The sequence below is a fragment of the Brachycentrus maculatus genome, unplaced genomic scaffold, assembly GCF_059751285.1.
Source record: "Brachycentrus maculatus isolate JH-2025_06_01 unplaced genomic scaffold, ASM5975128v1 h1tg000459l, whole genome shotgun sequence".
Taxonomy (NCBI): Eukaryota; Metazoa; Arthropoda; class Insecta; order Trichoptera; family Brachycentridae; genus Brachycentrus; species Brachycentrus maculatus.
The window spans coordinates 1,524,627-1,552,580 of NW_028281206.1; the positions used below are offsets into that span (position 1 = coordinate 1,524,627).

At 39.1% G+C, this 27,954-nt stretch overlaps 1 protein-coding gene across 1 annotated transcript; it reads left to right on the top strand.

The window, feature by feature from the left end:
- The first annotated feature begins 388 nt into the window (after window positions 1–388).
- Window positions 389–27,905, top strand: LOC148302367 (ATP-binding cassette sub-family F member 1). Its single transcript, XM_088271715.1, has 19 exons — window positions 389–748; window positions 2,021–2,128; window positions 2,874–2,951; window positions 3,299–3,403; window positions 3,799–3,864; window positions 5,254–5,385; window positions 5,971–6,072; window positions 6,742–6,914; window positions 7,982–8,300; window positions 9,474–9,761; window positions 16,608–16,684; window positions 18,589–18,737; window positions 19,316–19,399; window positions 20,156–20,393; window positions 21,995–22,169; window positions 22,668–22,846; window positions 24,265–24,498; window positions 25,932–26,090; window positions 27,455–27,905. Exons 1-19 carry the CDS (start codon window positions 493–495, stop codon window positions 27,554–27,556), a joined length of 3,024 nt encoding a protein of 1,007 aa, XP_088127841.1. The 5' UTR covers window positions 389–492; the 3' UTR covers window positions 27,557–27,905.
- The last annotated feature ends 49 nt before the right edge of the window (window positions 27,906–27,954 follow it).

Below are 27,954 nucleotides of genomic sequence, written 5' to 3' on the forward strand. Positions count from 1 at the left end.
GAGAGAAGACGTATATTATGTTTGTTTGTTTTTTCAATTCCTTTTTTGCCATAATCTAATACCAATTATACTGAGCTTTTTAGCTTGTATTTAGGGTAAAGGATTGTTTGAAACATTTTTGTAGAAATGTTGATAAAATTAAATAAATTAGTTTAATCTCAGATACATAAAAGACATTGACAGTATTTTATTTTTAAATTTTGTATATGACCACCAAAACTCGATATATTAAAATTTATGTAACTAGATATTTTATTATTTAAATTTACTGTAGAACATTTTGTTTGAAAAGGGATTTGATAAAAAAAATCGCTCAAATGTATAGCGAGTTATTTCATTCCATGTTATGGCAATATATTTGAATTTGACGTTTATACGGTCACAATCTGTCTAGAAAATAGTTATTCACCGTGCGTGCTGAAATATCGTGCGGGCCACGTTGTTTGTGCATGTTTTGACAATTTCTTAAATTTTATTGAAAAAAATAGTACAATGTCGAAAAAGAAGGGAAATAAGAAAAACCAAGATTTCGACAGCGATATCGAAGAAAGCCCCAAAATAGTGACTAACAATAAAGACGAAGAGTTAACCTCAAAGTCTAAAGCGAAAGCTACCAAGAAGAAAACAAAAGGGAAAAAAGACGATTGGAGCGATGACGATGAAAAGAATCCTGTACCCAAAAAAGCTGTTGTTGATTCAGACGACGAAGACATGGCGAAACTAGCCCAAAAGAAATCTCAGAAAAAAGGTTAGCCCTGACATTTGTGGTCAAATTGGAATTTCACAACATATTGCGTGAAACAGTGACGTCGTATTTTACTCATTTTTATTTGTGTGACAATTAAAATATTATGAATATGTTTCCTTATTACGATGCCAAAAATACTAATTGTAGTCTTTAAATTGATTGATATCTTTTAAAAAATAAGAAATGAATATGTATTTATTCTGATTATTTGTTGGGAGCTATTTTTAGAAATTCTCAATGATTTTATTTACTGAAATACATGTGGTTAATATTTTATAGGTGTACAAAGTGAATTATTATATAAAATGTAAAATTAATAATGATTTACACATCTTTTCTTTAGAAATAAAATATTTGTGTTAACATGATATACACAAATCAATACTGCATTCAATTAAGTGGCCTGTATTTAAAAATTAAAGGTTTCAATCTATATATTTAAAAAAAGTTAATTTTTAGTTTGTTCAAAATCTTAAATCTTCTCATGTTATTCGCCGATTGCTTTGAAAATTTGGCATTACTTTGCGTTTGAATATTTTATCTATATAAAATATAACAGGTGTAATCTGTGACAGGTAAAAATACATTTTCAAAACAGCTTTTTTAACCGTAATGGCAGCGTCATCTGTTGTACGTAACAACAACACGTGCAATACTAAATATAGCTCATTTCGTACAGCGTGCTTCTTGATACAATATCACTTTGCATTTTCTATGTTTTCATTTGCATTGTTGTTTCATAGAATTTTAATATTTTCATTGCTTCACAAGCATAAGTGAAATTATGCATATAAGGAATGTGTGCTTTCTTTTCCCTTTAACCAAGCTGAGCCACAGTAACATGTGTAAGGGTACAGTTATTATGTTATAAATTAACGTCTGAACCTAGAAGATATTAGAAATGATTTAGTTACTGCTAACTGAATTCCACCAAGGCACTTACAGAGCTATTGGATAACACTGCTCACTTTTTCTTCTAACCCTTATTCGCATCCAATGGTATATAGAGCACTGCATCGTATTGATGCAGTATTATCTTGATTGTTACTTACATGAAGGCACGGTGATCACGCCTGCACTTCAGGGACCAGTCCAGGATAATATTAAATAAATATTAATAGTGGTATAAAATCACTAATACTTATTTAATCCCCCTGGGAATCGAACCCCGGACTTCCAACGCGGTAGCTAAACACGCTGACCATTACACCACGGAGGTGACCCCCTTTTATATATATCCCATGATTGTTTATATTTTTATATTGTGTGCAGGTAAAGACAAGAAGAAGCACGATGGGTCATCTGATGAAGGTTCTGATGATGAGAAAAAAGTGTCTGAGAAGCCACCCACTGGAAAGGCCATGAAGAAAAAAGGGAAAGGTTTGTACACAAAATTACTATAGTGGACACGGCTAGTTTCAAATACACAAATAAGGCCCCATTAGTGCGATACGCTACGCTACGTTGCATCGTTGCAAAAATATGCAGGGTGGCCCATTTAGATTGGTCAGTACGAAGATCTGTTATTAAGAACCATTTCATCGATTTTAAATCTTACATCATTTCCATCTGGATATTGATTGGGTCTTAAGCAGTATTTATTTTAGGTGTCGTGTTTCATAGTAACATTTATCGTTTAAGAACTTCATCCAAATAGAAATAGTTTTTTTTTAATGCAGTTTTTCTTATCACGACATTGGTTTTGGTTTTCTACAGTTTCTTTTGTTACATATTTGTGCCAATGTTGAAACATATTTGTGTCCTTTTATCTTTTTTTTTGTATACTTAAGCTGTCTTATTCATAAATGTCTATTATGATATACGTACAACTCCATTTGCAAAAATTATAACTTCTTCCAAAAGGATGATTAATTTTGTGCCACCCTGTATAAGAGCAATTTTTAAAGTTAAAAGTGGTCTTATAAAAGTGTTTCATTCATACATTGAAATCATTCTATTTTTCCACAGTTAATGCCAAATCAGTTATAAATAATATGAAACTGGTTGTGTTTCAAATTAGTTGTATCAAACCGAAGACTTGCAACTCAATGTGATCACATTCCAGGTTAATATTGCACCTCATTGAATATTTTTATCCATCTATTGTATTTTTTTGTACTTAAAGGAAAGGGTAAAAAAGATGATGATTTTGATTCGGATGATGAAGAAGAAAAACAACCCGCCAAGGCCAAAGGAAAGAAAGGTTAGTTTGTTATATGTTTCAAATAATAAATAAATTGATTCCCAATATGACTTGTTAAAAAAAAAAACAAAGATTCCGGCGCCCCGGAAGACTGATGACAACCATTCATTGACTATACTCAGTGGAACTTTGGGGTGCCGGACTGACCTGGGAGGAAGCCAAGGAGATGGCGCTTGGCAGAGTGACTTGGAGACGTCTCGTGTTGGCCATATGCTCCACCTAGGGAGCGAACATGGAAAAAGAAGGAGTCAAAGAAGAGTGGAAATTGCGGTGTCATCCGATGGTATAGTGTTGAAAGGTTTGCTGAATACATGGGTGTATATATAATACATATGTTTTTTTTAAAGGAAAAGGTAAGAAGGGAGATGACTTCTCAGACGATGAAGAAAATGATAAGAAACAAGAAAAAGAACAAGATGCTAAGAGTAAAAAAGGAGCTGCTAAGAAAAAAGGTAAAAATAAATCTCAAATTAATGAAAATGGAAAGGTTACTTTGTTTAAAATCTCAAATCTCCTAAAGTAATTTACCAATTACATTGAAATTTTGTCACAAGGTTGCATTAGAATATGCTCATAATTTTATCAATCTTCAATTAGTAAAAATGTAAATGTTCATCTGTTCATTATCTTAGATCTCTAGAAGTTATTCACCGATTGGTTTGAAATTTTCACACACCACTGTATTTTAATAAATGCATGTTTTTATGCGTTATTTTCTTTATTTTACATTTAAGACTAAGACCAAAGCAACGCACTAGATACAGCTAGTAAATAATAAATGTTTACAAAATATTTCAGGCGTATTTTTATTTATTTTTTATTTTAGTTGTACCAAATTTTTTTACAGGTAGAAGTAAAAAGGATGATGACTGGTCAGATAATGAAGTCGATTCGAAAAATGCAGAAAAGAAGGGTACGTTAGTCACACTATTAATATTTTAAATATTTAAAGCATTTACTTTATGGTTAGTCATTTTTACTATTTTTTTTTTACAAAAATGTTAGTAATTTTAGTATTTAACCACCCGCCGGGATTTTTGTCTACCTGTTTCGAGACGTACCCATCTCTTTGTCAGGACAATCACTACATCAGCGTGCAAACAATACTATATTTCACTACCACAGCACTAATTACACACTTATAACTTCACAAAATGATAATCACATGCGTTAGTGGTCGACCCGAGGACCTACATACACTAAGAATTGTGGAACAAGATGCACTAAAGGCCGAGGTCTGACATGCACTATGAATGTGAATAGTACTATAGTAATTACGTGTACCATTGTTTGCATGGTGGTATAGTGATTGTCCTGACGAAAAGACGAGTATGTCTTGAAACTGGTAGACAAAAATCTCGGTGAGTGGTTATATACTAACAGTTTTGTAAAAAAATAGTAAAAAAGTTATATTTTCTTCTAATTTATATTTTCTTATCTTACAGCTACTCTATTCTGCCATCCTTATAGAGAAGGCCTGATCTTTTATCTTTTACATACTGACCTAGCTCTCTTTGTTTCGGTCACTTTACTTTGTTATTTACATTTATTCTCTATTTACAAACCTCATTCCTTAGTTTTCCCTCTACCTCCTTCCTTAAACTCCCTTCTTCCTTTGCCTTCCTTATTATCATCAATTTATAATTTTCATAAATATTTCATATAAACTAGTTGCTTTATTAATACGGCAGTAAATTACAATTAATAATTTTTTTCATTCTCGTTTATACTTTATGTTCAAGCACTACATATTTACCCTTTGATTTCAAACAGCTATATAAGAAACCAAACATATTTTGACCAATAACACTAGTCTGTTTTTGGTTGGTTGGAAAATATTGCTTCTTAGCAATAAGCCCACCACTATGTATATTAACACACAAAGTGAACGATGAATTATAAGGAGAGTGTAATATTCAATTCAAACCCTTATCCACACCCCAATGGTGCATAGGACACTGCATTATACAAAAAAATGTTATCTTGATCGTTAACACACAAAGGAAAGGTGATCAGCACTCCGCTTCAGGCACCAGTCCAGGGTAATATTGAATAAATATTAGAGTGAAAAATCACTTATATTTATCTGACCCCCCCTGGGAATCAAACCCGGGACCTCCAGAATGGTAGCCGAACGTGCTAACCATTACACTACGGAGGCAGACATACCACAAAGTCAACAATATAAAAAAATATATTTAAAAAAAACCTCTTTTTTTTTCGTACATGAAGTTAAAATAAAAAGATATGTAAAATTATCTAATTTCGGTTGTTAATTATGTTTTAAAATATTTTTTACTAGGTAAAAAAGGCAAGAAGGGTGATGGCAGCGAAGACGAAGGCGAGGAGTCGGGAGACGACAAGAAATCCGTCAGCAGCTCTGTAGCTGATGCCAAAAAACAGACCAAAGCACAACCCAAGAAGAAAGCTAAAGGTTTGATTCATTCATGTTAAATAGCCAATGGTGGTTTGACTTTGTGAGGAATGAAGAGATAAGGCGTAGGACGCAGCAAATCTTGGTAACAACTGTCGTCAAGAAAAAGCGATTCAGTTGGCTTGGCCATGTACTCCGCATGCCTCCCGGGAGCCGCCATCAAGCTTGCCTCTTTTACAAGACATCCCAGGACGACCCCTGCTGACAATTCGTCGGCAGTTCTCGTCAGAACTTCGGGACGCGGATCTGACTTGGGAGGATGCAAGGGAGCTGGCAGCCGACAGAAAAGCCTGGAGACAGTTTGTGGATTCCATATGCTCCGCCTAGGGAGCGGATATGGTTCAATAATAATAATAAAAAATAGCCAAAGCACCGTAGCGTACTTGAGTAGACGCTCAACTGCGCAACTGAGGGTTTATTTAAAACCCTGAAGAGGGCAACAGGTTGTTGCCAAAACTATGTGGATCAGAACACAAAGTATTTTTATTTCTCGAAATAATATATCAATATGATCCACCAAGTTAATGCTTTCAATATTCAAAACATGTGTTTTATTTCATTGTGTTTTGGTATCTTATGCTTCAGGTAAGAAAAAAGACGACTGGTCCGATGGTGACAGTGACAAGGAGCTGAAGATGGATGTCGAGGAAGACTTGCAAATTGTTCAACCAGTCACCAAAAAGAAGAGTAAGTTGGCTTCAAAAATATACACTAATTTATTTGCTGGTGTACTACTGCTACCGTATCTTACAGAAGCATTTTTTTCTTTGAAAAATTGCCTTTTAAATTCAGGCACGTCTTTTACTCAAAATTAATATAAAAATGTCTAGTGATTGCTTTAAAATTCTCACCAGTCTCTCAAATGGCGGGAAACCTATCTGGCAACATTGTGGTAATGGAAATCGTATTTGATGCCTTGGAAAACGTATCTCTTTCGGGCAACAATGTATTTTGTGGGTTTTCTTTCACAGTGTCATTACGATGATATCACACAAACTTTGTTTCAAATAAAATGTCGTGGGTAAAACATAAAAACTATCTGAAGTGTGGGTTGGTGTTTGAATACAACCACAGATGGCAGTACGAGTGTCAATTTTTCATCATTTCACGCCTGATTTTTTTTTTTAGAATAATTATTGGTTTTTTAGAATATATAGGGAATATTTTTTCTTTAACTCTTTCCCTTTCGAAAACCTTTTCTTTCTCAAAACCATACATATATTTCGAAAAAAAATCTTATTTTTTCACAATCAATTAATCAATTACGTCAAATGTTACCCCCCGGGTTTAAAGAAAGTTAAGCTGCTATTTGACGTACGCAGGGCCTTACATAAAATGAGGATTCCTTTGTTACAGACAAACAAAAGAAGAACAAGGCTAAATCAGATTCGGAAATTGACGAAGAAGACCTCGAAGATGATTTGGAAGAGATAGAGCGAGAATTGGTGCAGATGAAGATAGAAGAGACCAAAGTGAAGGAGGAGGTCAAGGAAGAGAAGGCCAGCGGAGATAAGAAAGACAGTAAAAAGGTAAAAAAAAAAACATTATAATTTAGGTTGTAAGACCCTGTGAATACCCAGGATTCCGTATTCCCTTTGTATGTCTCTGTTAAGATATCTAATTTATCTGAATGTACCAATCCAGTGTTAAAATACAATAAAAGTCCATGTTACTACTGACAACAAATAAGAAACAGCTTCTACCCTGTCTTCATCCTTTAATGTTTCAAGGCCGCAACTTAAAAATTTAAACTTAGGTTCACACGCAATGTTTGATAATGATGCGTAATGCATCGATACACATGTCACAATAGATTTCAAGAAATACTTGTATTTACCAAGTAAAGTTCAAATTCGAATTCATCCGCCTCTGTAGTGTAACGTTCAGCACGCTCGGCTACCGTTTCGGAGGTCCCGGGTTTGGTTCCTAGGAGAGGGGTCAAATAAACATAATTTTTCACTCTAATATTTATTCAATATTACCCTGGACTGGTACCCGAGGCGGAGGGCTAATCACCTTTCCTTCATGTGTTAAAGATCTAGGTAACACTGTATTTATTTGAAGCATAAGGGTTAAATAGCTGAAACATAAATTCGAGAGGTAACAGACCCCCAGGAAGACCACCTAAACGATGGAAAGATAGCTGGTCATCCACCTCTCGGGAGCGGACCTCCGAGAACAACATGAGACACTCGTAGTTAAAATAGAAGAAGAAGAATATAAATTCGTATTTGAGCCCCCAATGGTGCATAGGGCACTGCATTACATAAACGCAGTGTAGTCTTGATCGCCAACACACGAAGGAAAGGTGATCAGCCCTCCGCTTCAGGTACCAGTCAAGGTTAATATTGAATAAATATTACAGTGAAAAAAATCACATATTTATTTGACCCCCTCCCTGGGAATCGAACCCGGGACCTCCAGAACGGTAGCCGGGCGTGCTGACCATTACACTACGGATGCGGTACAGGTCGATACCTAAATCAAATTGCGCAATAGTCGGTATTCCGACGTTCCGCACTTTATACGCATTCATAGAGAGTCCGTCTATCGACGGTTCGCACTCTAAGGGTTAACAGGTGCATTTTCCTTCCAGGACAAGAAGGCAAAGGACAAAAAGTCGAAGAACGAAATGAAGAAAAAGTCCATCAAGAAGCGGGCTGTGTCGAGCGAGGAGGAAGAGGAGGAGGCGGAGCTCTCGGACGCGGGCAGCGAGGACGGCAAGCCGGCGGCGGCGGCTGAGGTCCCCCGGGAGGACAAGGAGGAGGAGAAGAAGCTCACCCACAAGGACAAGAAGAAGCTGAAGAAGCAGCAGGAGTACGACAAGCAGATGGAGCTCATGACCAAGAAGGGCGGCCAGGGGCACAGCGAGCTGGACAGCAACTTCACCATCAGCCAGACGCAGAAGACTGCGGGTAACTTGCTTACACAATAAGTCTTCTTTTTTTTTATAGATCCTCAGGATCTGTCTCCGCCTGTCGCTCTTGGGATATTGGCTGCCGGCCATCTCTCCGCCTTTTTGGAGGTCTGCATGGGGGTCAGGTATGCCAAATACTTGAAAGTGGTCAGGTTAGGAGTCGTAACAATCGGCGGGTATGTATGAGGAGATACATGAACGTGGAAGAGGCGAAGAATGTTTGCAAGGACAGAGTGGTGTGGCGCTCTATTCTCTCTGCCTACCCCTACGGGGAAGCGGCGTGATGGTTAGTTAGTTAGTTAGTTAGCCTTGGGGTCTACGTCCTTTAGGATTTCCTTGAAGGGCGATACGTGGAAGTCTGTCTTCTGACATTCCATTTACATGCTCATTCCAGTATTGTCTTTGTTTATTTATTGCCGATATTTTCGCAAGATTTCGTAAAAAATATAGGCAGTATGACGATTTGTCTTCTATCCGTTGTAGTGCTAATTTTCTTTAGTTGTATGTATGGGTAGGCAGTGGCGTGCACAGATAATTAATTACGGTAGGTACTAACTAACTAACCATCACGCCGCTTCCCCGCAGAATAGAATATAGTAATAATAATAATAGAATATAGTAATAGTAATAATAATCAGAGAATAGAACGCCACACCACTCTGTCTTTGCAAACATTCTTCGCCTCTTCCACATTCATGCATCTCATACATACCCGCCGATTGCTCTGACTCCTAACCTGACCACTTTCAAGTATTTGGAATACCTGATCGTGCCATGTTTTTCTCGGTCTTCCTCTGCTTCTTTTCCCAAGTACATTCGCCTCGTAAATTTGTTTTACCGTTCTTTCCTCACTCATTTGTTCTACATGTCCAAACCATCTCAACACGCCTTCTTAATTTTATCGATAATGCTTATCTCAGCTTTGCATTCCTTCCTTATTTCACTATTCGAACATCTATCATACATCGTTTTGTCGCACATTCTTCTGAGAGATCGCATTCCGACTGCATTCAGTCTACTTTCATCCTTCTTTTGCCAACTCCATGTTTCACTTCCATACATTAGAGTTGGAATCAGGACTCCGTTGTGCACTGCCAGTTTAGCTTTCTCTTTGTGTTACCCTCGTGTTAACCACGCGAATGTGTAAAATAATAAAATGGTGGCGTTTCAGGTCAGATGGCGGCGCTGGAGAACGCCGTGGACATAAAGGTGGAGAACTTCACGATCAGCGCCAAGGGCAACGACCTGTTTGTGAACGCCAACCTGCTGATCGCGAGCGGGCGACGCTATGGGCTGGTGGGGCCCAACGGGCACGGCAAGACCACGCTGCTGCGGCACCTGGCGCAGCGCGCCTTCGCCATCCCGCCCACCATCGACATCCTGCTGTGCGAGCAGGAGGTGGTGGCCGACGACCTCACCGCCGTCGAGAGCGTGCTCAAGAGCGACGTCCGGAGGACGGGTAGGAAGAAGAGGGTTTTTTTTTCATCTAAAAACCTTTTCATCAGTTTATTTAAAGATTTAGCGTTTAATTTAAACCGCTGATTCTTTTAACTTACTTTAACCTAACCTAACCTAGCCAACTAACCGATCCAAGTCTGCATCTTAAAAATTTAGACTTCACTTCAGGTTCACTTGGAATGCATTGAAACACGTGTCACAATAGAATTCAATTGAATAGAAATACAGTGAAACCTCTATCTATTGTTTTTAAAGGGACCTATTGAAATAAACTATGTATGCGGGATTAAAAAGTCAATACACAAGGAGATAAGATCGGGTAAAGATACCGTCCTCCCAATCTGCATAACCATTGGTAGGTTAAAATTCTAAGAAGAAAACAATTTTAAGATTTTTTTTTAAAGATTTTAAATCTTTTTTCTGAAAATGAAGGTGCAGGCAGCGACTCCTCTTCACGGATATCGACCTTTTCTGCTGTATCCGTTAACCTATTGTTACACAAGCATTCAATAATTTCTATCCTTCAAATTGGAATATCGTTGTCAAATACAACAAAACTGAGAAAATTGAAAAAAATAAAAAAAAACACAAATAAAATATCGGAGTTTTACCTACCATTAAAACTCTTATTATGTTTCTATTGATTTCTGGAGTCCATCATGAGAGAAGCGTTCATTTTCTTTTCCGTTATCGCGGTTTCTACTGTCTATTCCTGGGTCAGTGTCCTACTCTATGGTCGCTTTGTCCGTTTCCGCTGATTTGGTATCCGGTCATCCATGGATTTGGGTTGTTCATAAAGCTCATGATGCACCAGGTAGGTCTTACCTGGACTCCAGAAATCAATAGAAACATAATAAGAGTTTTAATGGTAGGTAAAACTCCGATATTATGTGTTCTGAATTGATTTCTGGAGTCCATCATGAGAGATCTGTCTGTTATCTCCTGGTGACCGGGTGATGCCTTTATTTGATGTTAACTGGTTGAAACAGGCTTGCTAGAGAGGAGTCTTTTGAGACGGTGTGATTAAGCAACTCTCTTTGGTAATATTTCCTGAAGGTATTTTCACTTTTCCAATTTCCTCTCTCTAAGATATTATCAATTGGGTAGTTTTCTAACCAATTGAGGGATGCGACCGCTGAGCGTGTACTGCCGGGGGTAGCTTCCACTCCTGCCATTTTCAGCGTGCTCTTTACCCATCCTCCTATTATGGTTCTTGTAGCCGCTTTTACGGGGCCCCTCGTACTTATAAATAGGTTATTAAGGTTATCCACTTCCGACCTTCGATCCTTGGACAATTCTACTAGTTTTCTTGTCCAAAAGACTGGGTTTATATTAAGCTCCGGTGATTCTAAAAGTTTCCAGCTGGATTGCTGGTGTAACCGGGTGTCAGTCTTTGATCCAAAAGACGGATGTAATATAATAGAAGTGCCTTCATCCTGCAGGTTTCCATCCGAGATGTTTAGTAACGTCAGGTCGTGTACTCTTCGTCCTGACGAGAGCAGCAATAGTGTTGCCACTCTACACGATATCTCGTATAAGGAGTTTAGTTTAGGGCTATTTTTACAGAGCCAATCTTTAACAATCTGTGGATTCCAGATTGGAGATTTTGGGAGAGTAGGCTTTGCCATGGCTATTGCTTTAAGGGTATGTTTTACCAAAAAATTAGAGCTGAGACTTTCCTCAGCTGTTGGGTTACAGAATGTTGCTATCGCTGACTTATGTACTAGTATAGTATTGTATGACAATTTCTCTTCGATAAACAACTGCGCCAGGTATCTGGCCACCTGGTTTGCAGACGGTTTGTTAGGATGGAAATTGTTATTTGATGCCCAGCGGCACCATCTATCCCAAGCTGGCTTGTAGGTATTTAGCGTCGAAGCTCGCCACCCTGATAGAAGCAAATTCTTTTCCTCAGGATTCCATCTACTCAAAACGCCGTCCCACCCCCAATTTTCCAAACTTCTATTTCCAGTTCTTGGATTTTTGGGCGGAGGTTTGCCGGTGGATGTGTCGATTAGTACCGATTCCAGGTTTGCTATTTTGAGTGGTGGCGCTAATGATCGGCGTATTAGGTCTGGTCGCCAGAACACCCTCGGCCACCTTGGGACTGCGAGAAGGTATGTTCCGGTCGCCTTGTTCAGGTGTGCTAGGATTCTTGGTATTAAATTTGGCGGAGGAAATATCCAGGCCAGATTGAAGTCCCAACATTGACTGAAAGCGTTTTGAAAGATTGCGCACGAGTCCGTGCAATCTCTTGACACGTATGTCGAAGTCACGTGTGCCGTTACGGAAGCAAATAGGTCTATATCGGGTTGCCCGAAGAGATTGAAAATCGGTTGGGTTGCTGCCGGTAAAAGGTGCCACTCCGGAGGTGTTTTTCCCCGAGATAGGTGATCCGCGTCTCCGTTGTATTTTCCGGGAAGAAACTGAGCTGTCAACGAGATATCCCACTTGTCTGCAAGGATCAGGAGGTCTTGGGTCAGATTTAAAAGTGTTAAGGATCTGGTGCCCCCTTCCTTGGAGATATACGCAACCACTGATTTGTTGTCCGATTGCACTAAGACTTCTGAACCGGAGAGGTTGTGAGCTGAGTGTTGAAGGGTTGCAAGCACTGCGAACAACTCTTTTCGGTTTGAATGCCACTTTTTCTGTTGGACGGTCCACTGACCTGATAAGGTTAAATCGTCTAAAGTTGCTCCCCAAGCCAGGTCTGAGGCATCTGTTGTCAGGAAATGACTGAACATTTCCTTGTGAATGGTGCTTGACAAGTTCAAGTTCTCTAACCACCATTCCACCTCCTGCAAGCACTCCTCGGTCATTGGAACTAATCTTCTGGGTGGAAGTTGCTTCAGCGGTTTGCTCGCTATCTGCAATTGTCGGCAGTGCAGCCGTCCTCTTCTCACCACGAAGTTGGCAAAGTTTAACCTTCCCAGGAGACTTTCCGCTTGCTTTCGTGACCATCGGCGAGAAGACAGTATCGCTCGAAGTGATTGGTGGAATGCCGCACACTTCCGTTCTGACAGGGACTTGCGATTGTTGCGCATGTCCCATACGACCCCCAGGTATTCGCACTTTTGTGTTGGGGAGAGCACTGACTTTTGGAAATTTACATTCCATCCCAGATATTGTAGAGTGTTTACTGCTAGCCGCGTTTGTCGGCCTAGATCTTCCTTGGATTGGCTCGCAAGGAGGAAGTCGTCGAGATACACGATTGTCCGTATACCTTTCTGACGCAGTAACTCGGCTACCCAATTTGTAAGGGTCGCGAACATTCTGGGAGCAGATGAAAGGCCAAAGGGCAGACTTGTCATCTGAAGCAAGTTTCCTCGGTAGACCAAGCGCAAGAATCTCCGATGCTTTGATGCGATCGGGAGATGGTAGTATGCTTGTGAGAGGTCTATCTTTGTCAACCAATCGTTTGGTTGCAAAAATTCCGGAACCTTGCAGTGGCTTATGAGTTTGAATGGAGCAGGGTTTAAAAACAGGTTTAGGGACTTCAAGTTGAAGATTACCCGTGAGGAGCCGTCCGATTTTGGTGTTAGGAACATTTTTGATAAGAAGCTGGGAGTGAGATCCGCGGCTTCCAGAACACCGCTCTCGGTGAGTTCCTTTATTTGGGAGTCCATCTCGGCAGAAGGGGGTGTGCTGAGGTGATTTAAAGTATTCTTGTGTGGCATTATCAAAGGAGGTTTTGACACAAATGGTATTCGTGTCCCCCTTATCATTTTTAGCATAAATGCTGGTGCTCCCAGTGTCGCCCATGCTGCCTGGAATAACTTTAAGCATCCCCCGCGAAATGGATTCCTTCTGGCGTCAATTTCGAGTGTGCCTTCCTCTAAACTTTCCTTTTGAACTACCAGAAGTAGACTTGCCTCCCCCTTTTTTCTTGGTGGAAAATTTGCTGGGGCCAGCTTCTCCTCTGGGAGGACCGTTATTTTTGTTAGCGAGAGGCCTTCGCTGTTCACGAAAAAACTGGTTATCTGGCTTTTTTCTGGTAGGAACCTGGGGTCTTGATAAAGGATGGGTTGTTGCAGGTTTTATCGTAAGCTTGTCAGAGGTACCTACCCTAGAGAGGAAGGCCGTCAGATTCCCCTTTTCAAAGAGATATTCTGAGCAAGGAGGGATTTTGCAAAGTCCCTCTCTGACATGCTCGTCTCTGACTTCCCCGAGGATGGATTTTCTGCGGAATTGTACCGCCTCTGTGCGCCTGCCACATACCATCTGAAGAATATCTTCGGAAACCTTCTGGTATGCGGAGTCAGGAGCAAACAAAACTTTTACTTTATCGAATACGTTTCTTTTATTAAGAATTGTGTTCTTATCAGCGGCCCAATTGACCAGTTCTTGGAGCCCTGATTGAAACTCCTCTTTTTGTATGAGGAGGGCATGAGATAGAGCGGCGAAAGACCTTTCCAGCGAAGCCTGGGCAGGGGAGCTGACATCGCAGCGTCTGAGCTCGTCGTTGACTTTCAATTCAACAAACGATGGCTCTGCCAGAAATTTCTTCTGGACATCAGCATATCGCACGCCTGCCCAGTTTTCACTACCAAAGTGTTGCAGCTTTTCTAAGGCTCGAATCCTGATGGGATTTGCTGTTGGATGGATAGGTTCCTTGACTACTGTGCTGGGTTCCTGGAAATCCAGCTGCAGCTCTTCTTGGATATCCTGAGGATCCTCGTGTTCCTCTAGTCCAGGAGGCTGCTGTAGAAAACCGTCGTCGTCTTCTTGCGATCCCGAGTCTACGGGAGAAGTGTCGCCTGGCGCCGCGACCTTAGCCCCGGTTTGACTTTGGAACACGGCGTCAGTCAAAAGTCCTATCTGCTGAACTAGATAGTCTATCCGTGGGTCCATTAACACTTTAAGGCGCTTTTGCTGACGCGGTTCAGGAGACTCTGAATCTGACGATAAAACGGATGGATCGCAGGATCTTTTTCGAGATTCACTGCGCTGAGAAGGCCCAGCTACCGGCGATAATGGCGAAACATTTTCTGTATCACTCATTTTCTATAAAGATCGGTGTTTTCGGACAGATGTGAAAATTTATATGAAATTAGGCACAAAGCATAAAGTTCTATAAAAATTTAATTAACTATCCGTCGCCCTTGAAAATCTTGACTCGCACGATGTTTGTAAACAACAAACACGTGTTTCAAGATGGCGTCGTTTTGTTTATAAAATATTCGAAATGAAAAGTTTTTTCGGTAAATGCGCGACAATGCCGTTTGGATTGAAGCGAAAGTTTATAATACGAGCACTTCTTTAGTTTTGTTTTTATAGAAGACGAGACACTTAATAATAATAAGATTCACACACTTCTCACGGTGTTTGTAAACAATTACCGCGCACTCAAAATGGCGGCGGCGTCTCGCAATCAAAATAAACACGATAATTATCCGTTATACACAAGAACTTGACGTTTTAATGACGTAAATTAAAAGAACTAAATATGTTTTCAAAGTTTATAACACTATCTACGATATACTGCCCAGGAATGAATACGATTTTTTCGAATTGATCGGACAAAATCAACGAACGTCGTTACACGATGGGAAAATGACGCTTTATGAACAACCCAAATCCATGGATGACCGGATACCAAATCAGCGGAAACGGACAAAGCGACCATAGAGTAGGACACTGACCCAGGAATAGACAGTAGAAACCGCGATAACGGAAAAGAAAATGAACGCTTCTCTCATGATGGACTCCAGAAATCAATTCAGAACACATAATATGCCAAATATGCAGCGTAATTCAAACGATGAATGTGGTAAAATGGTGAATAGAAATGTTCAGTGCGATCTATTTTTGTATGAAAAGAATTTGGGGTAGAAGAAATAAAGGACACATCCGAGAAAACAATTATTCGAGCAACGATAGATAGAGGTTTCACTGTAGCTGCATTTACTAAGTAAACTCAAAATTAAATGGACAAAATAAAGAGAGAATCAAAAATTCTCAATATTATTAATATTTAATGCATTTACTCTGTGGTTAGTCATTTTTACTTATTTATTTTTTTACAAAAATGTTAATAATATTAATGTATAACCACTCACCGAAATTTTTATGTCTACCGGTTTCGAGACGTACCCGTCTCTTCGTCAGGACAATCACTACCACAGCATGCAAACAATACTACCCTTCACCACCATAGCACCATTTACACACTCAAAACTACACAAAATGTCTAACACATGCGATTTTTGGTCGACCCGGTTGGTATACTAATATTATCAACATTTTTGTAAAAAAATAAATAAGTAATCAAACATTCTTCGCCTCTTCCTTGTTCGTGTATTTCCTCATACATACCCGCCGATCATTCTGACTCCTAAGCTGACTTTGTCCAAGTATTTGACATACTTAATTTTGCCAATCCTTGCTCCTATTTCCAACTATATTCCCCCCATAAATTTGTTTTCTTGATCTTTCTTCACTCTTCATCTTGTTTCACATGTCCAAACCACCTCAGCACACCTTTCTTAATTTTATCGATCGCATCTCGCATCTTTTGGGATCGCATTTTGACTGCATTCAGTCTACTTTTATCCTTTTTTTTCACTTCCAGGACTTATTTAATTTTACTATTTATTTAATTTTACATAATAAAATTACTACTACAGTTTTTTCCACATGTATTTTATTTAACCGGTGACCGGGTGTCGTCATTACCGACATCATCAAACTGGTGATATTGGTAACGACGAAACCCGGTCACTGGTCAAATAAAATGTATGTGGAAAATACCATATACATAGTTGTTATTTTTATTATATAAAATACAGTTCCACCAAGAAATGTCAGTATAAAACATAAATCTGATATACATTTTTTTTTCAAACAGAGTTACTGAATGAATGCAAGGAGCTGGAGGCTCAAGTTGTCAAAGGAAAATTATCCAAACAAGATAGGCTCAATCAGGTAAAAAAAATATTTCTTTTATTAACCTTTAAGTGCCAAGAGGTTTTAATAAGGCTGTTCCCGGTAGGCTGTAACATTGTAAGAAAAATGTTATATTTTTTGTCAATATATTTAACCCTTTGTCCGATTTCCCTGTACCACATACGGGCAAAAAAATCCTTTGTGGATTTGCCTGTACCTGGTACAGGCAAAGAAATAGCTCAAACTGATTTTACCGTAGTATCGGCGGCAGTTTCTAGATTATACTAGAGCTATGGGCTAGAAATACTAGATGGAGAATTAGCGTGTATCTAACATCAATTTAGAAAGTATTTGAAAATTCTCTTAGTAAACATTCAATTAAAAAAATCATTCAATCTAGAAAATATTTTTCTTTTCTTCTTCTCCGTCTTATTCCTCATTGCTGAGGGTTGTGACCCTTGCAGAAGCAATGACTCTTCTCCAGTTATCCCTTGACTGCGCTGCACGTAGCGCTCCAATCACTGAGGTGCCTGCTGCTGCCTTAATTTGATCGGTCCATCGTGCGGGGGATCTTCCTCTCCCTCTCTTTCCCTCCAGGCTACCGATCACAACTAGTCGTTCCAGGCTATCCTCATTGCCACGCGCAACGTGTCCAAAGAACTGGAGAATCCGTCGGGTACAGATATTGGCCAGAGTCAAGCCATCCAAGCGTAGTTCCTGGCGAATGGACTCATTGGTGCGTCTAGCTGTCCATGGAATTCGGAGCATTTTTCTTTTAATGCCTTAGAATAATGCATTATTTCATTATCAGTAATTTTAAAAAAACCTGCCCTTTTAACAAATATATTCTTCACTAAACATAGAATACTAAACTATCGTAAAAATTGCGATGGCAAAATGACGATTCCAGGAAAAAACAATGTTTGTGTCGTTTCGCGCCCCCTGTTTCATAGTACCTTCCTAATGTACATAAAAAAATCATTATTATATATTTAAAAAAAGAATGTTACTACATATTACGTCTAAAATAATAAAAGTTTTTGATCACCTTATTTATTACCTTTTTATAAATATGTTGTATTTTTTATGATTTTTTTTTTATTCATTTAATATATTTACATTTTTATTGATAACATAATACATTTTAATCATTTATACATATGGAGAACTTTTATATTTCGATTCGCTGTGCCTCTCCATAAAAGAGACTGTGCTCTTGTGCTTGGAGAGGGATTTACACTCGTGGTTTAATGTTATATAATAAAAGATATAATAGTTTTTTTTTGTATATTTTTTCAAGATTTATATGTATAGAGCTTTAATTTTTTTCTTAAGTATATTTATACCATCTATATTTTTATAAATTTCTTTAGGGAGTTTATTGAAATGTTTGATTGCCAAATATTTGAAGTTTTGCTGAAATTGCTTGGTGTTGTATTTTGGAGTAGAAAAATCGTTAGAGAATCTCGATGATAATTTTTTTGTTAAATTTGAATAATTGTCACCCTTTAGTATTTGAAAAATTGCGTTTTTTTATAAATGGATTCTATGTTTGGGACTTGAAATTTTATAAATAATTATTTTGTTGGATATATGTTTTTTTTTTTAAATAACTTTAATTATGGTTTTCTGTACTATTTTCACAGAGTTGAAATGTTTGGTAATGTCACTTGTAGGATAGTTTAGTAATCTAGAGTTAAAACTCATCTGTCAAAGGGTTAAGGATTATTATTGAATTCAATTAAATTTCAATTAAACTTTTAATTTATTCATTTAAAATTAACACATACAATTACAAACTAAAATTTAAAGCGTATACATTAACAAAAATTCAAATGTAAGCAAGAACACTTTTGTTAAAGATGTAGAAGAATCCTGCTTCGGAATACCCCTTCAGACACATGAAAACGATCAATATCCAGCGTGATATCTCTCCTTTTTAGGTGTATGCGGAATTGAAGGCCATAGGAGCAGACTCCGCTGAGCCCCGCGCCCGCAGGATCCTGGCCGGTCTGGGATTCAACAAGGAAATGCAGAACCGAGCCACCAAGAACTTTTCCGGAGGATGGAGGATGAGGGTTTCCCTGGCAAGGTACACCGTTCACCGTGTCTCAATAATCCAGTCAAAATGTCATACATCTTGAAAAAAATTAACTGAAGCAAAATGGCATACATTTAGAAAAAAAAACTTTTTTTCAAAATGGTTATTTTAAATTTAAAATATAAGTGTAAAAAAAAATCTTATAAATATGAAAACATTTTAAGTGTGTGTAAATTTTTATCGCCACCCAATCGTGCGTAGGGCACTGCATCATATGAATGCAGTGTTTTTAATTTTTTAAATATATTTTTTCCTTTTATTTTGCGAATTTGTACATAATAAATATAATTATATGTAATAAATGTTGTTATCTTGATTGTTAACATATGAAGGAAATGTATCAGCCCTCCGCTTCAGGTACCAGTCCGGGGTAATATTGAATAAATCTTAGAGTGAAAAATCACTTATATTTATTTGACCCACCCCCTGGGAATCGAACCCGGGACCTCCAGTATGGTAGTCGAGCGTGCTGAGTATTACGCTACGGAGGCGGACACATTGAAAAAAATTTGCTCAAGAAAAAAGGCTTCCATTTTGAAAGAAATTAACTCAAGCACATGTTTTTCCAGGGCGCTGTTCATAGAACCAACTCTACTGCTTCTTGACGAACCTACTAACCATTTAGATCTCAACGCTGTTATTTGGCTTGACAAGTAAGTCTAATTAAGTTGTTTCATTTATTTAATCTTTTTCAATGGCAAATTTCAAATACAGGTTTCAAAGAATATGCTTCCATCTATTGGTTTAAATATAAACAAAGCTTTATAAAATAAAACTACTTTGTTTTTAACCACTTTTTATTGGTACTTTTCTCCAACCGGTTTCGACAAGAATCTTGTCATAATAAGAGTTAAACAACCCGTGGATTAAAGTTTCCGAAATTTCTTCACACCCCAATGGTGCATAGGGCACTACTGCATCATATAAAGGCAGTATTATCTTGATTGCTACTTACATGAAGGCAAGGTGATCATTCCTGTGCTTCAGGGAGCAGTCCAGTGTAATATTGAATAAATATTATAGTGTAAAATCACCAATATTTATTTTACCCCCCTGGGAATCGAACCCGGGATCTACAGCACGATAGCTAAACACGCTATCCATTACACCACGGAGGCAGACGTCTTACAGTCTGTAAGATAAGGTATAAACGGAGACTTATGTAATTTATGTACATCTTCTCCGTCTTTTTCCTCATTACTGAGGGTTGTGACCCCTGTGGAAACAATGACTCTTCTCCAGTTATCCTTTGACTGCGCTGCACGTAGCGCTCCAAACCACGGAGGTGCCTGCTGCTGCCTTAACTTGATCGCACACCTACCATTTATGTTATTTACCTATAAAAAAGCTATCTGCAGCGGATGGTATTTTGTGTACTGCATATCAAGGAGGTATTTTCCGGTCTCTAGTTACCTCCAGGGCTGGAAGAAGACGCTGCTTATCGTGTCCCACGACCAGTCCTTCCTGGACAACGTGTGCAACGAGATCATCCACCTGGACCAGCACAAGCTGCACTACTACAAGGGCAACTACTCCATGTTCAAGAAGATGTTTGTGCAGAAGCGCAAAGAGCAGGTCAAGGAGTACGAGAAGCAGGAGAAGAGGATCAAGGAGCTCAAGGCGCACGGGACCTCCAAGAAGGCCGCCGTAAGTTTCTTCTTAACCCTTTCCACTCTGACCATTTTTTCTCATAACTGGTCAGGTACTATGATCAAAAAAAGTGACGTTTTTCTACTATTAAAATAAATATTTTGGTTCCCTGATTTTGGGATTTTTTTATTTTATTTTTTTTGGGGATGGTTCGATGCCCAGGGGGTCAAATAAATATAAGTGATTTTTTCACTTTAATATTTATTCAATATCAGCCTGGACAAAGGTGATCAGCCCTCCGCTTAAGGTACCAACCTGAAGCGGAGGGCTGATCACCTTTCCTTTGTGTGCTGACAATCGAGATAACACTGCCTTTATATAATGCAGTGCCCTATGCACCATTGGGGTGCGGATAAGGGTTTGATTCATTGATTCATTGATTTTGGGACACTCTGTCTGGCAATTCGTATGACCATGTTAATTAAGATTAACTGTATTTATCTGAAATATTTTTGGGTAGAATATGATTGGGTGATAGAGAAATCAGTGATTAAAGTTATACCTGCGCCGGGCCAGACATTGTGGCCCACGGAGCTGCCTACCAGAATCATGCGGGCCAGAATGTCTGGCCTACAGAGTGCTAAGAGTTAAGTAATTTTTTTTTAGTTGTAGCAGATGAATTGGCCTAGATCAGAAGAAAATGTCAAACGCTTCCCCTTCTCTGAATTCCTGAGGAGTTTTACGTGGTTTCTTCCCAGCAATGAGCAAATGCTGACAAATTCCTGACTGGCCCACTCTAGATTATCCCTCCTTTACCCAACGCAAAATAAATTGAAACATGTTTTAAGCTAGAAGTAACGAAAATCCACTAATTTTTCATATATTTAATTCAAATTCAAAACCCTTATCCGCACCCCAATGGTGCATAGGGCACTGCATTATATAAACGCAGTGTTATCTTAATCGTTTACACACGAAGGAAAGGTGATCAGCCCTCCGCTTCAGGTACCAGTCCAGGGTAATACTGAATAAATACATATTAGAGTGAAAAAAATTACTTATATTTATTTGACCCCCCCTGGGAATCTAACCCAGGACCTCCAGAATGGTAGCCGAGCGTGCTGACCATTACACTACGGAGGCGGACAAAATAAGCATATACAAATAATAAATGGAACTCCCGTCTAAAAAAAATAATGAATAACAATTTAAATATGTTTTTAGTTAGAAGTAACCAAAATCCACTAACAGATCTATAAACTTTGTACGCAATAAGCAAGGTAAATGATAAATGCAACTCCCATCTGAAAATAAAAATGTTAAACGACCTTTCTGTAATGTCACTAGGTTGGCAATTTTCACTGCATCCATGGCTGCCAGGTTGCAATTCTGAAAATACTAGGGGGTCGAGCATATGCATTAGCAAAAATATTGGCCCGTACATTTCCAATAAAAAGTGTCAAGTGGCAGCTGGCAAGCTCAGTTGGGTTGTGGAAACATGCGAGCAGTGCTAGGGTTGGCGCGATACGACTCATATGCCGTCCGCGACCTGTGAAAACTCTCAAACTGTGCACAAGTATTTTATTTTTATATTCAAATCATCTTGTAGTTCCATAAAGTTAATACCGAGTCAATAAATAAAATGATGTTGTCAACAGGAAAAGAAGCAGAAGGAAGCGCTCACCCGCAAGCAGGAGAAGAACCGGACCAAGATGCAGAAGCAGGAGGAGGACAGCGGGCCCAGCGAGCTGCTGGCGCGCCCCAAGGACTACCTCGTCAAGTTCTCCTTCCCCGACCCGCCCAACATGCAGCCGCCCATCCTGGGACTGCACAGTGAGTCGCTCCTTACTGGAAACACCATTCCAGAACATGGCGCTTTGCCCCCTTAACAGCATTCAAAGGATCCGTGATAGTTCATAACGAACTGTCACGGGAGGTGGTATCATACATGATTAAAATAGTAAAGAACATTGCTACCATAAACCAAGCCAGGACACAAAATACCGAAACACAGGAACGAAAGGCCTGTTGACGACAGTCGGCAGTCTGGAGGCAACCACGTTGCACTCCTCAGGAGAAGCCGGACTGCTACCTGTCGTCAACAGGCCTTCCGTTCCAGTAGAAGAGGGTTCGGCATTTTGTGTCCTAGCTTGGTTTATGGTAGCAATGTCCTTCACCTTTTTATCATTTATGATACCACCTCTAGTAAGTGTTGCTTATGAGTTATCGCGGATTCGATGTCGGATAAGTCCTTACTCAAGATTTATTTACAGGGACCAGGTTTTCACTATGTCAGGATGATATTAATAATATGGCTTTGTTTTTTCTCAGATGTGGACTTCAACTACGATGGTCAGAAGCCTCTGTTCAAGAAAACGGAGTTTGGTATTGATCTGTCATCGCGTATCGCCATCGTGGGACCCAACGGAGTTGGCAAGTCCACCTTCCTCAAGCTGCTGGTGGGAGACTTGTCTCCGACAAAAGGAGAACTCATCAGAAACCATCGCTTGGTAAGTGGAAACAAGGATGCTTCAACAAATTTCTGCTGGAAGGCTGTTTCTGCTGGAAATTTATGTACAAAATATTCAAATGGATGATATTGAAAATATTGATATATCACCCTACGGATGATATCGCTCACTCCTTTCCAGAACGTCATAAATCAAAAAACTTGATTTTTAAGGAGAACATTTTTAAACTTTAAAAATATAACACAACACATCAAAAATAAATATCAAGCCACTCATTGAACTTTTTACTGTGCAACAGATCTTTTTAGGTAAAACCTGAAGGTTTTTTTTCCATTTGAAAAATATTGAGTATATTTAAAAAAAGAGAAATTAAAGATTACCTTTTCTTCAAAATGCAAAAACAACATTTTCTGCCCTGTAGCGGGTAAATATTAAGTTAAAACTATGCCACTTTCGCTGGGATATAGTACATTTTCTGGGCATTCCGAAAACATGTACAACTGAAAATTGACAATTTTTGATTTGTGACGTTCTTGAAAGGAGTGAGCGATATATCAATATACATATCGTAGTCATACAGGAGAAAGTGACCAAGTGCATTTTTTACAAAAACGTGATCATTCACTGTTTTACATCCTACTAGCTTAATATTGCCTTGTAAAAAACCCCAATGGATTTTAAACTTGGAAGTATAACATATCGACTTGTTAAAAATGACTAACTGCATTGATGTTTATTTTCTTGCCAAGCAAAAGTGACTTGAATGGCCCTCCTGAACATTTTACGGTTTGTTAGTTGGTTACTTTCTCCTGTACGACTACGATATACAATATTATAGGTGTCTGAATTTTTTATCTGAAAAAAATATAAAAGTCTGAATGTGTGTTTTTGGGCTAATGACCTGACATTTGGCTGGCTTAAATACAGATGTCCAATAATAGACAGAATGGTGAGTGTTACACAAGTGTATAAAGTGATCACTTATGTCAGCCAAATGTCAGGCTGTAAACCCTGGGATGCTCAGACTTCCATCTTCTTTCATAATAAAAGGGAATAATGATACATCAAGTTGACACCTTTAAAAATAAAAATTATATCTCCATTTCTTCTTCTCCGTCTTATTCCTCATTGCTGAGGGTTGTGACCCTTGCAGAAGCACTCTGAATGACTCTTCTCCACTTATCCTGTGACTGCGCTGCACGTAAGGCTCCAACCACCGAGGTGCCTGCTGCTGCCTTAATTTGATCGGTCCATGTTTCAGCAGCATAGAGAATAATGGAGTTGACCAAGCTCCTGACAAGCTTCATCTTGCTGTTGTTACTCACACCCCAGTCTTTCCAGATTTTGTCTAGCTTAGACATGGCACTCCATTTACAGATTTACAATAAGAACATAACCGGAGATCATATATTTTCCATGTATTTATTTGTTTGTAAAATGTTTGTTGACGTTTGCAGAGGATAGGGCGCTTCGACCAGCACTCCGGTGAGCACCTGACGGCCGAGGAGACGCCGGCCGAGTACCTGCAGCGCCTGTTTGGGCTGCAGCACGAGAAGGCGCGCAAGGCGCTGGGCTCCTTCGGGCTGGTGAGCCACGCGCACATCATCAAGATGAAGGATCTCAGCGGCGGCCAGAAGGCGCGCGTGGCGCTTGCCGAACTCACGCTCAACGCGCCCGACGTCATCATACTGGTGAGCTATCACACTATGACACTATCACATTGGTGACTAAAAAGCCAACGTTAAAAATATTATTTTACTCCTTGATTTTTTATAATTATCTCTTCTTCTCCGTCTTACTCCTCATTGCTGAGGGTTGTGACCCTTGCAGAAGCAATGACTCTTCTCCAGTTATCCCTTGACTATGCTGCACGAAGCGCTCCAACCACTGAGGTGCCTGCTGCTGCCTTAATTTGATCGGTCCATCGTGTGGGGAATCTTCCTCTCCCTCTCTTTCCCTCCAGGCTACCGATCACAACTAGTCGTTCCAGGCAATCCTCGTTGCCACGCGCAACGTGTCCAAAGAACTGGAGAATCCATCGGGTACAGATATTGGCCAGAGTCCAGCCATCCAAGCGTAGTTCCTGGCGAATGGACTGATTGGTGCGTCTAGCTGTCCATGGAATTCTGAGCATGCGCCTCCAACACCACATTTCGAAGGCGTCCGTTTTTCTCCTTTCTGCTCCTTTTATGGTCCATGTTTCAGCAGCATAGAGAAAAATGGAGTGGACTAAGTTCCTGACAAGCTTCATCTTGGTGTTGTTACTCACACCCCGGTCTTTCAAGATTTTGTCTAGCTTAGACATGGTACTTTTTTATAATTATATTTTCTGTTAATTTTTCAATAAATTTTCTGTCCATGTAAGCCAGCATTGTTTTTTGCTCTCTTCCCATGCGCCATCTATCCATATTAGCACTGATATACTAGGAATTTTATCATAGCTGCACAAATATGGCAAGTAAACACAGTATGAGATAACTCGTAGTCGGCATCCTAGCAAAGAACACAATCTAGGAGTATCAACGTGTAAGGACAGGAAGTGTATTTTTACCTTCTTCGCTAGCCTTATTTCAAAGTCAGAAAAGAAGGAATTATTTAATGTTTTTTATATGAATATTATGTAGCAATCTCTTTGTTAAGGTCTAAACCAGTGGTTCTAAACCATGCCAGCCTTATTTCAAAGTTAGAAAAGAAGGAATTATTTAATGTTTTTATATGAATATTTTGTAGCAATCTCTTTGTTAAGGTCTAAACCAGTGGTTCTTAACCATGTTGGAGGTACCGAACCCCACCAGTTTCATATCCGCATTTACCGAACCCTTTAATTATAAAAATTTATTGCTAGATTGATATATTCCTTTCAAATAATGTACTAGATCTATTGGATAAATGAATATGTTGTATAGTGTATCACTTTACATAATATCGTACAATAAGTCGGGTGTGTGAGCTCCGCTGAACCCTAGAGACTGATTCACCGAACCCCTAGGGTTCGATCGAACCCAGGTTAAGAACCAGTGGTCTAAACTATATGTATACAATTATCAAATCCCGTCGCCAGCGGTCCGCAAGTGTAAAAAAACACCAGTCCGAAATGTGTTAATATTGGTTTATTTTTCCGCAGGATGAGCCTACAAACAACCTGGATATAGAATCGATTGATGCCCTCGCTGAAGCAATCACGGCTTACAAGGGCGGCGTGGTCATTGTGACTCACGACGAGAGACTGATCAGAGAGACGCAGTGTACGCTGTACGTTATCGAGGAACAAACCATAAATGAGGTAATCAAGTCCTTTTTATTTCCACTTTATCACTCTTCAGTTCTTATTACAATTACTTATTATGGTGTAAGATGTACAAATAGTAATCCCCGTCGATTGCGGGAAGTGGATTCCAGACATGGCCATGATAGGCGAAATTTGACAATCCATTTATTACCAGATAATAAGTAGGGATGAACCACCCTACTCTTGGGTTATTTTCCGAGAAACGGGCCAAAAAATCACCACTTTCTTCTACAGAATTATGAAAACAACATTTGTTGTATACATACCTGATAAATTTTTGCTGTAATAGGTGCATTTAGGATGCATTTATGCGCTTTTGTAATTTCAAAGGTTGCACACCATTGAAAATAATGTACAATGTTATTTTTTACAGTGTTAAAAGCATTTTTTTGTGCAATAAATTTTAAAACATGGAATACACAGACCCAAGTTACATTTTTAAATAAACATTAAATAACAATGTCATATAAATACAATTCATTACTTATTTATTTTTTCCCTTTTGCAAAAAAGAATATTTCCTCTTTTGGCCTCTCTACGTTTTTGTGTAAAATTTGCCTATCGTCAAATAATCCATTTCAGCCACACTTTACAGCACTCACTGCCTTAAAATCTTCATCATTTTCTTCTAACAATTATGTACATACTTTGATTGTGAAGAGAAAAGGCCTTTTTGATTATTTTTACACTCAAATTTCACACGGGAACAGGTGTCGAAACGTTATTTTCTTGTGAAAGATAAAGAAAGATAGCTCGCTTGTGCAAGCACATATTATGACTATTCCTGGAATATGTTGAAGCCAGGCAAGTGTTGTTTGACCACTTCACAGTTGAATTTTGGCGAGAAAATTAGTTGGTGCAGGAAATTGTCACCCACAAGTCGAAACACAAACAAGTCTGGTCATAAAAGGGAAGATTGAGGGTCGCAGAGGGGTTGGAAGAAGGCAGCTTTCCTGGCTTCGGAACATTCGAGAGTGGACCGGGATGAGAGGTGTGGCGGAGCTGTTTGGTGCTGCCCAGGGCAGACAAGGTTTCTACCGAGTGATCGTCAACCTCGGGGAGACCCGGCAGGACACATGAAGAAGTCGAAATAAGACTGTCCGAACACCTCTCGGGTTATTCAATAAAAACAAATGGGTCAATATTTGACTCGGGTAAAGTAGGACTGACAAGTCGGAATATGACTTACCCGAGCAGTGATCTGGCTCGTCAAATGCAATACAAACTCCTTGTCCGAGTCAAGTTCGGGCTAGACAGGGAACTGGTTAAAATACCGCGTTGTAGCGAATCAACACTCACCGGGATCGCGATAAACAGGGTTACCTGTACATGTTTTTGACATTTTTTTTCTTCACCAGATTGATGGGGACTTCGACGACTATAGGAAAGAACTTCTTGACAGCTTGGGAGAGGTCATCAACTCGCCTTCCATCGCTGCCAACGCGGCCGTATTACAATAGTCTTTTATCTGGAATATGTCGTGGTTTTGTGGCACACACATCTTGGAAATCTGCATTCAATTTAATTTTGTATCAACTTGGTATCTTTTTAAATGACGGTATTATTTTTTTCAATGAATTTTTTACAAATTTGCTTATTTATTATTTACTTTTCTTCTTATTATTATTGTCGTCATTGCAATTTTCACTTTGTCGTCAGCTGATCTCAACAGCGATTTAATGCTGCAGTGGAACAACTCCCTCAAGTTGTCAAGCCAGGATATACGTCATCTTTCTATGCTGTGTTTACCTTCTACTTTGCCCTGTAATTTAATAAATATTACTTTGAAATTTCTCTCCCCTCATAAAATTCTTTTCTTAACAGTGACAACAGTATAATTTTTATTTCGAGAAATTAA

Bases quoted from the DNA above. Each gene is read 5' to 3' on its own strand.
- LOC148302367 (XM_088271715.1), top strand. From the start codon at position 493: ATGTCGAAAAAGAAGGGAAATAAGAAAAACCAAGATTTCGACAGCGAT. The intron at 2,952-3,298 runs GTTAGTTTGTTA...TTTTTTTTAAAG, and splicing joins CAAGGCCAAAGGAAAGAAAG to GAAAAGGTAAGAAGGGAGAT. The intron at 19,400-20,155 runs GTAAGTCTAATT...TCCGGTCTCTAG, and splicing joins GCTGTTATTTGGCTTGACAA to TTACCTCCAGGGCTGGAAGA.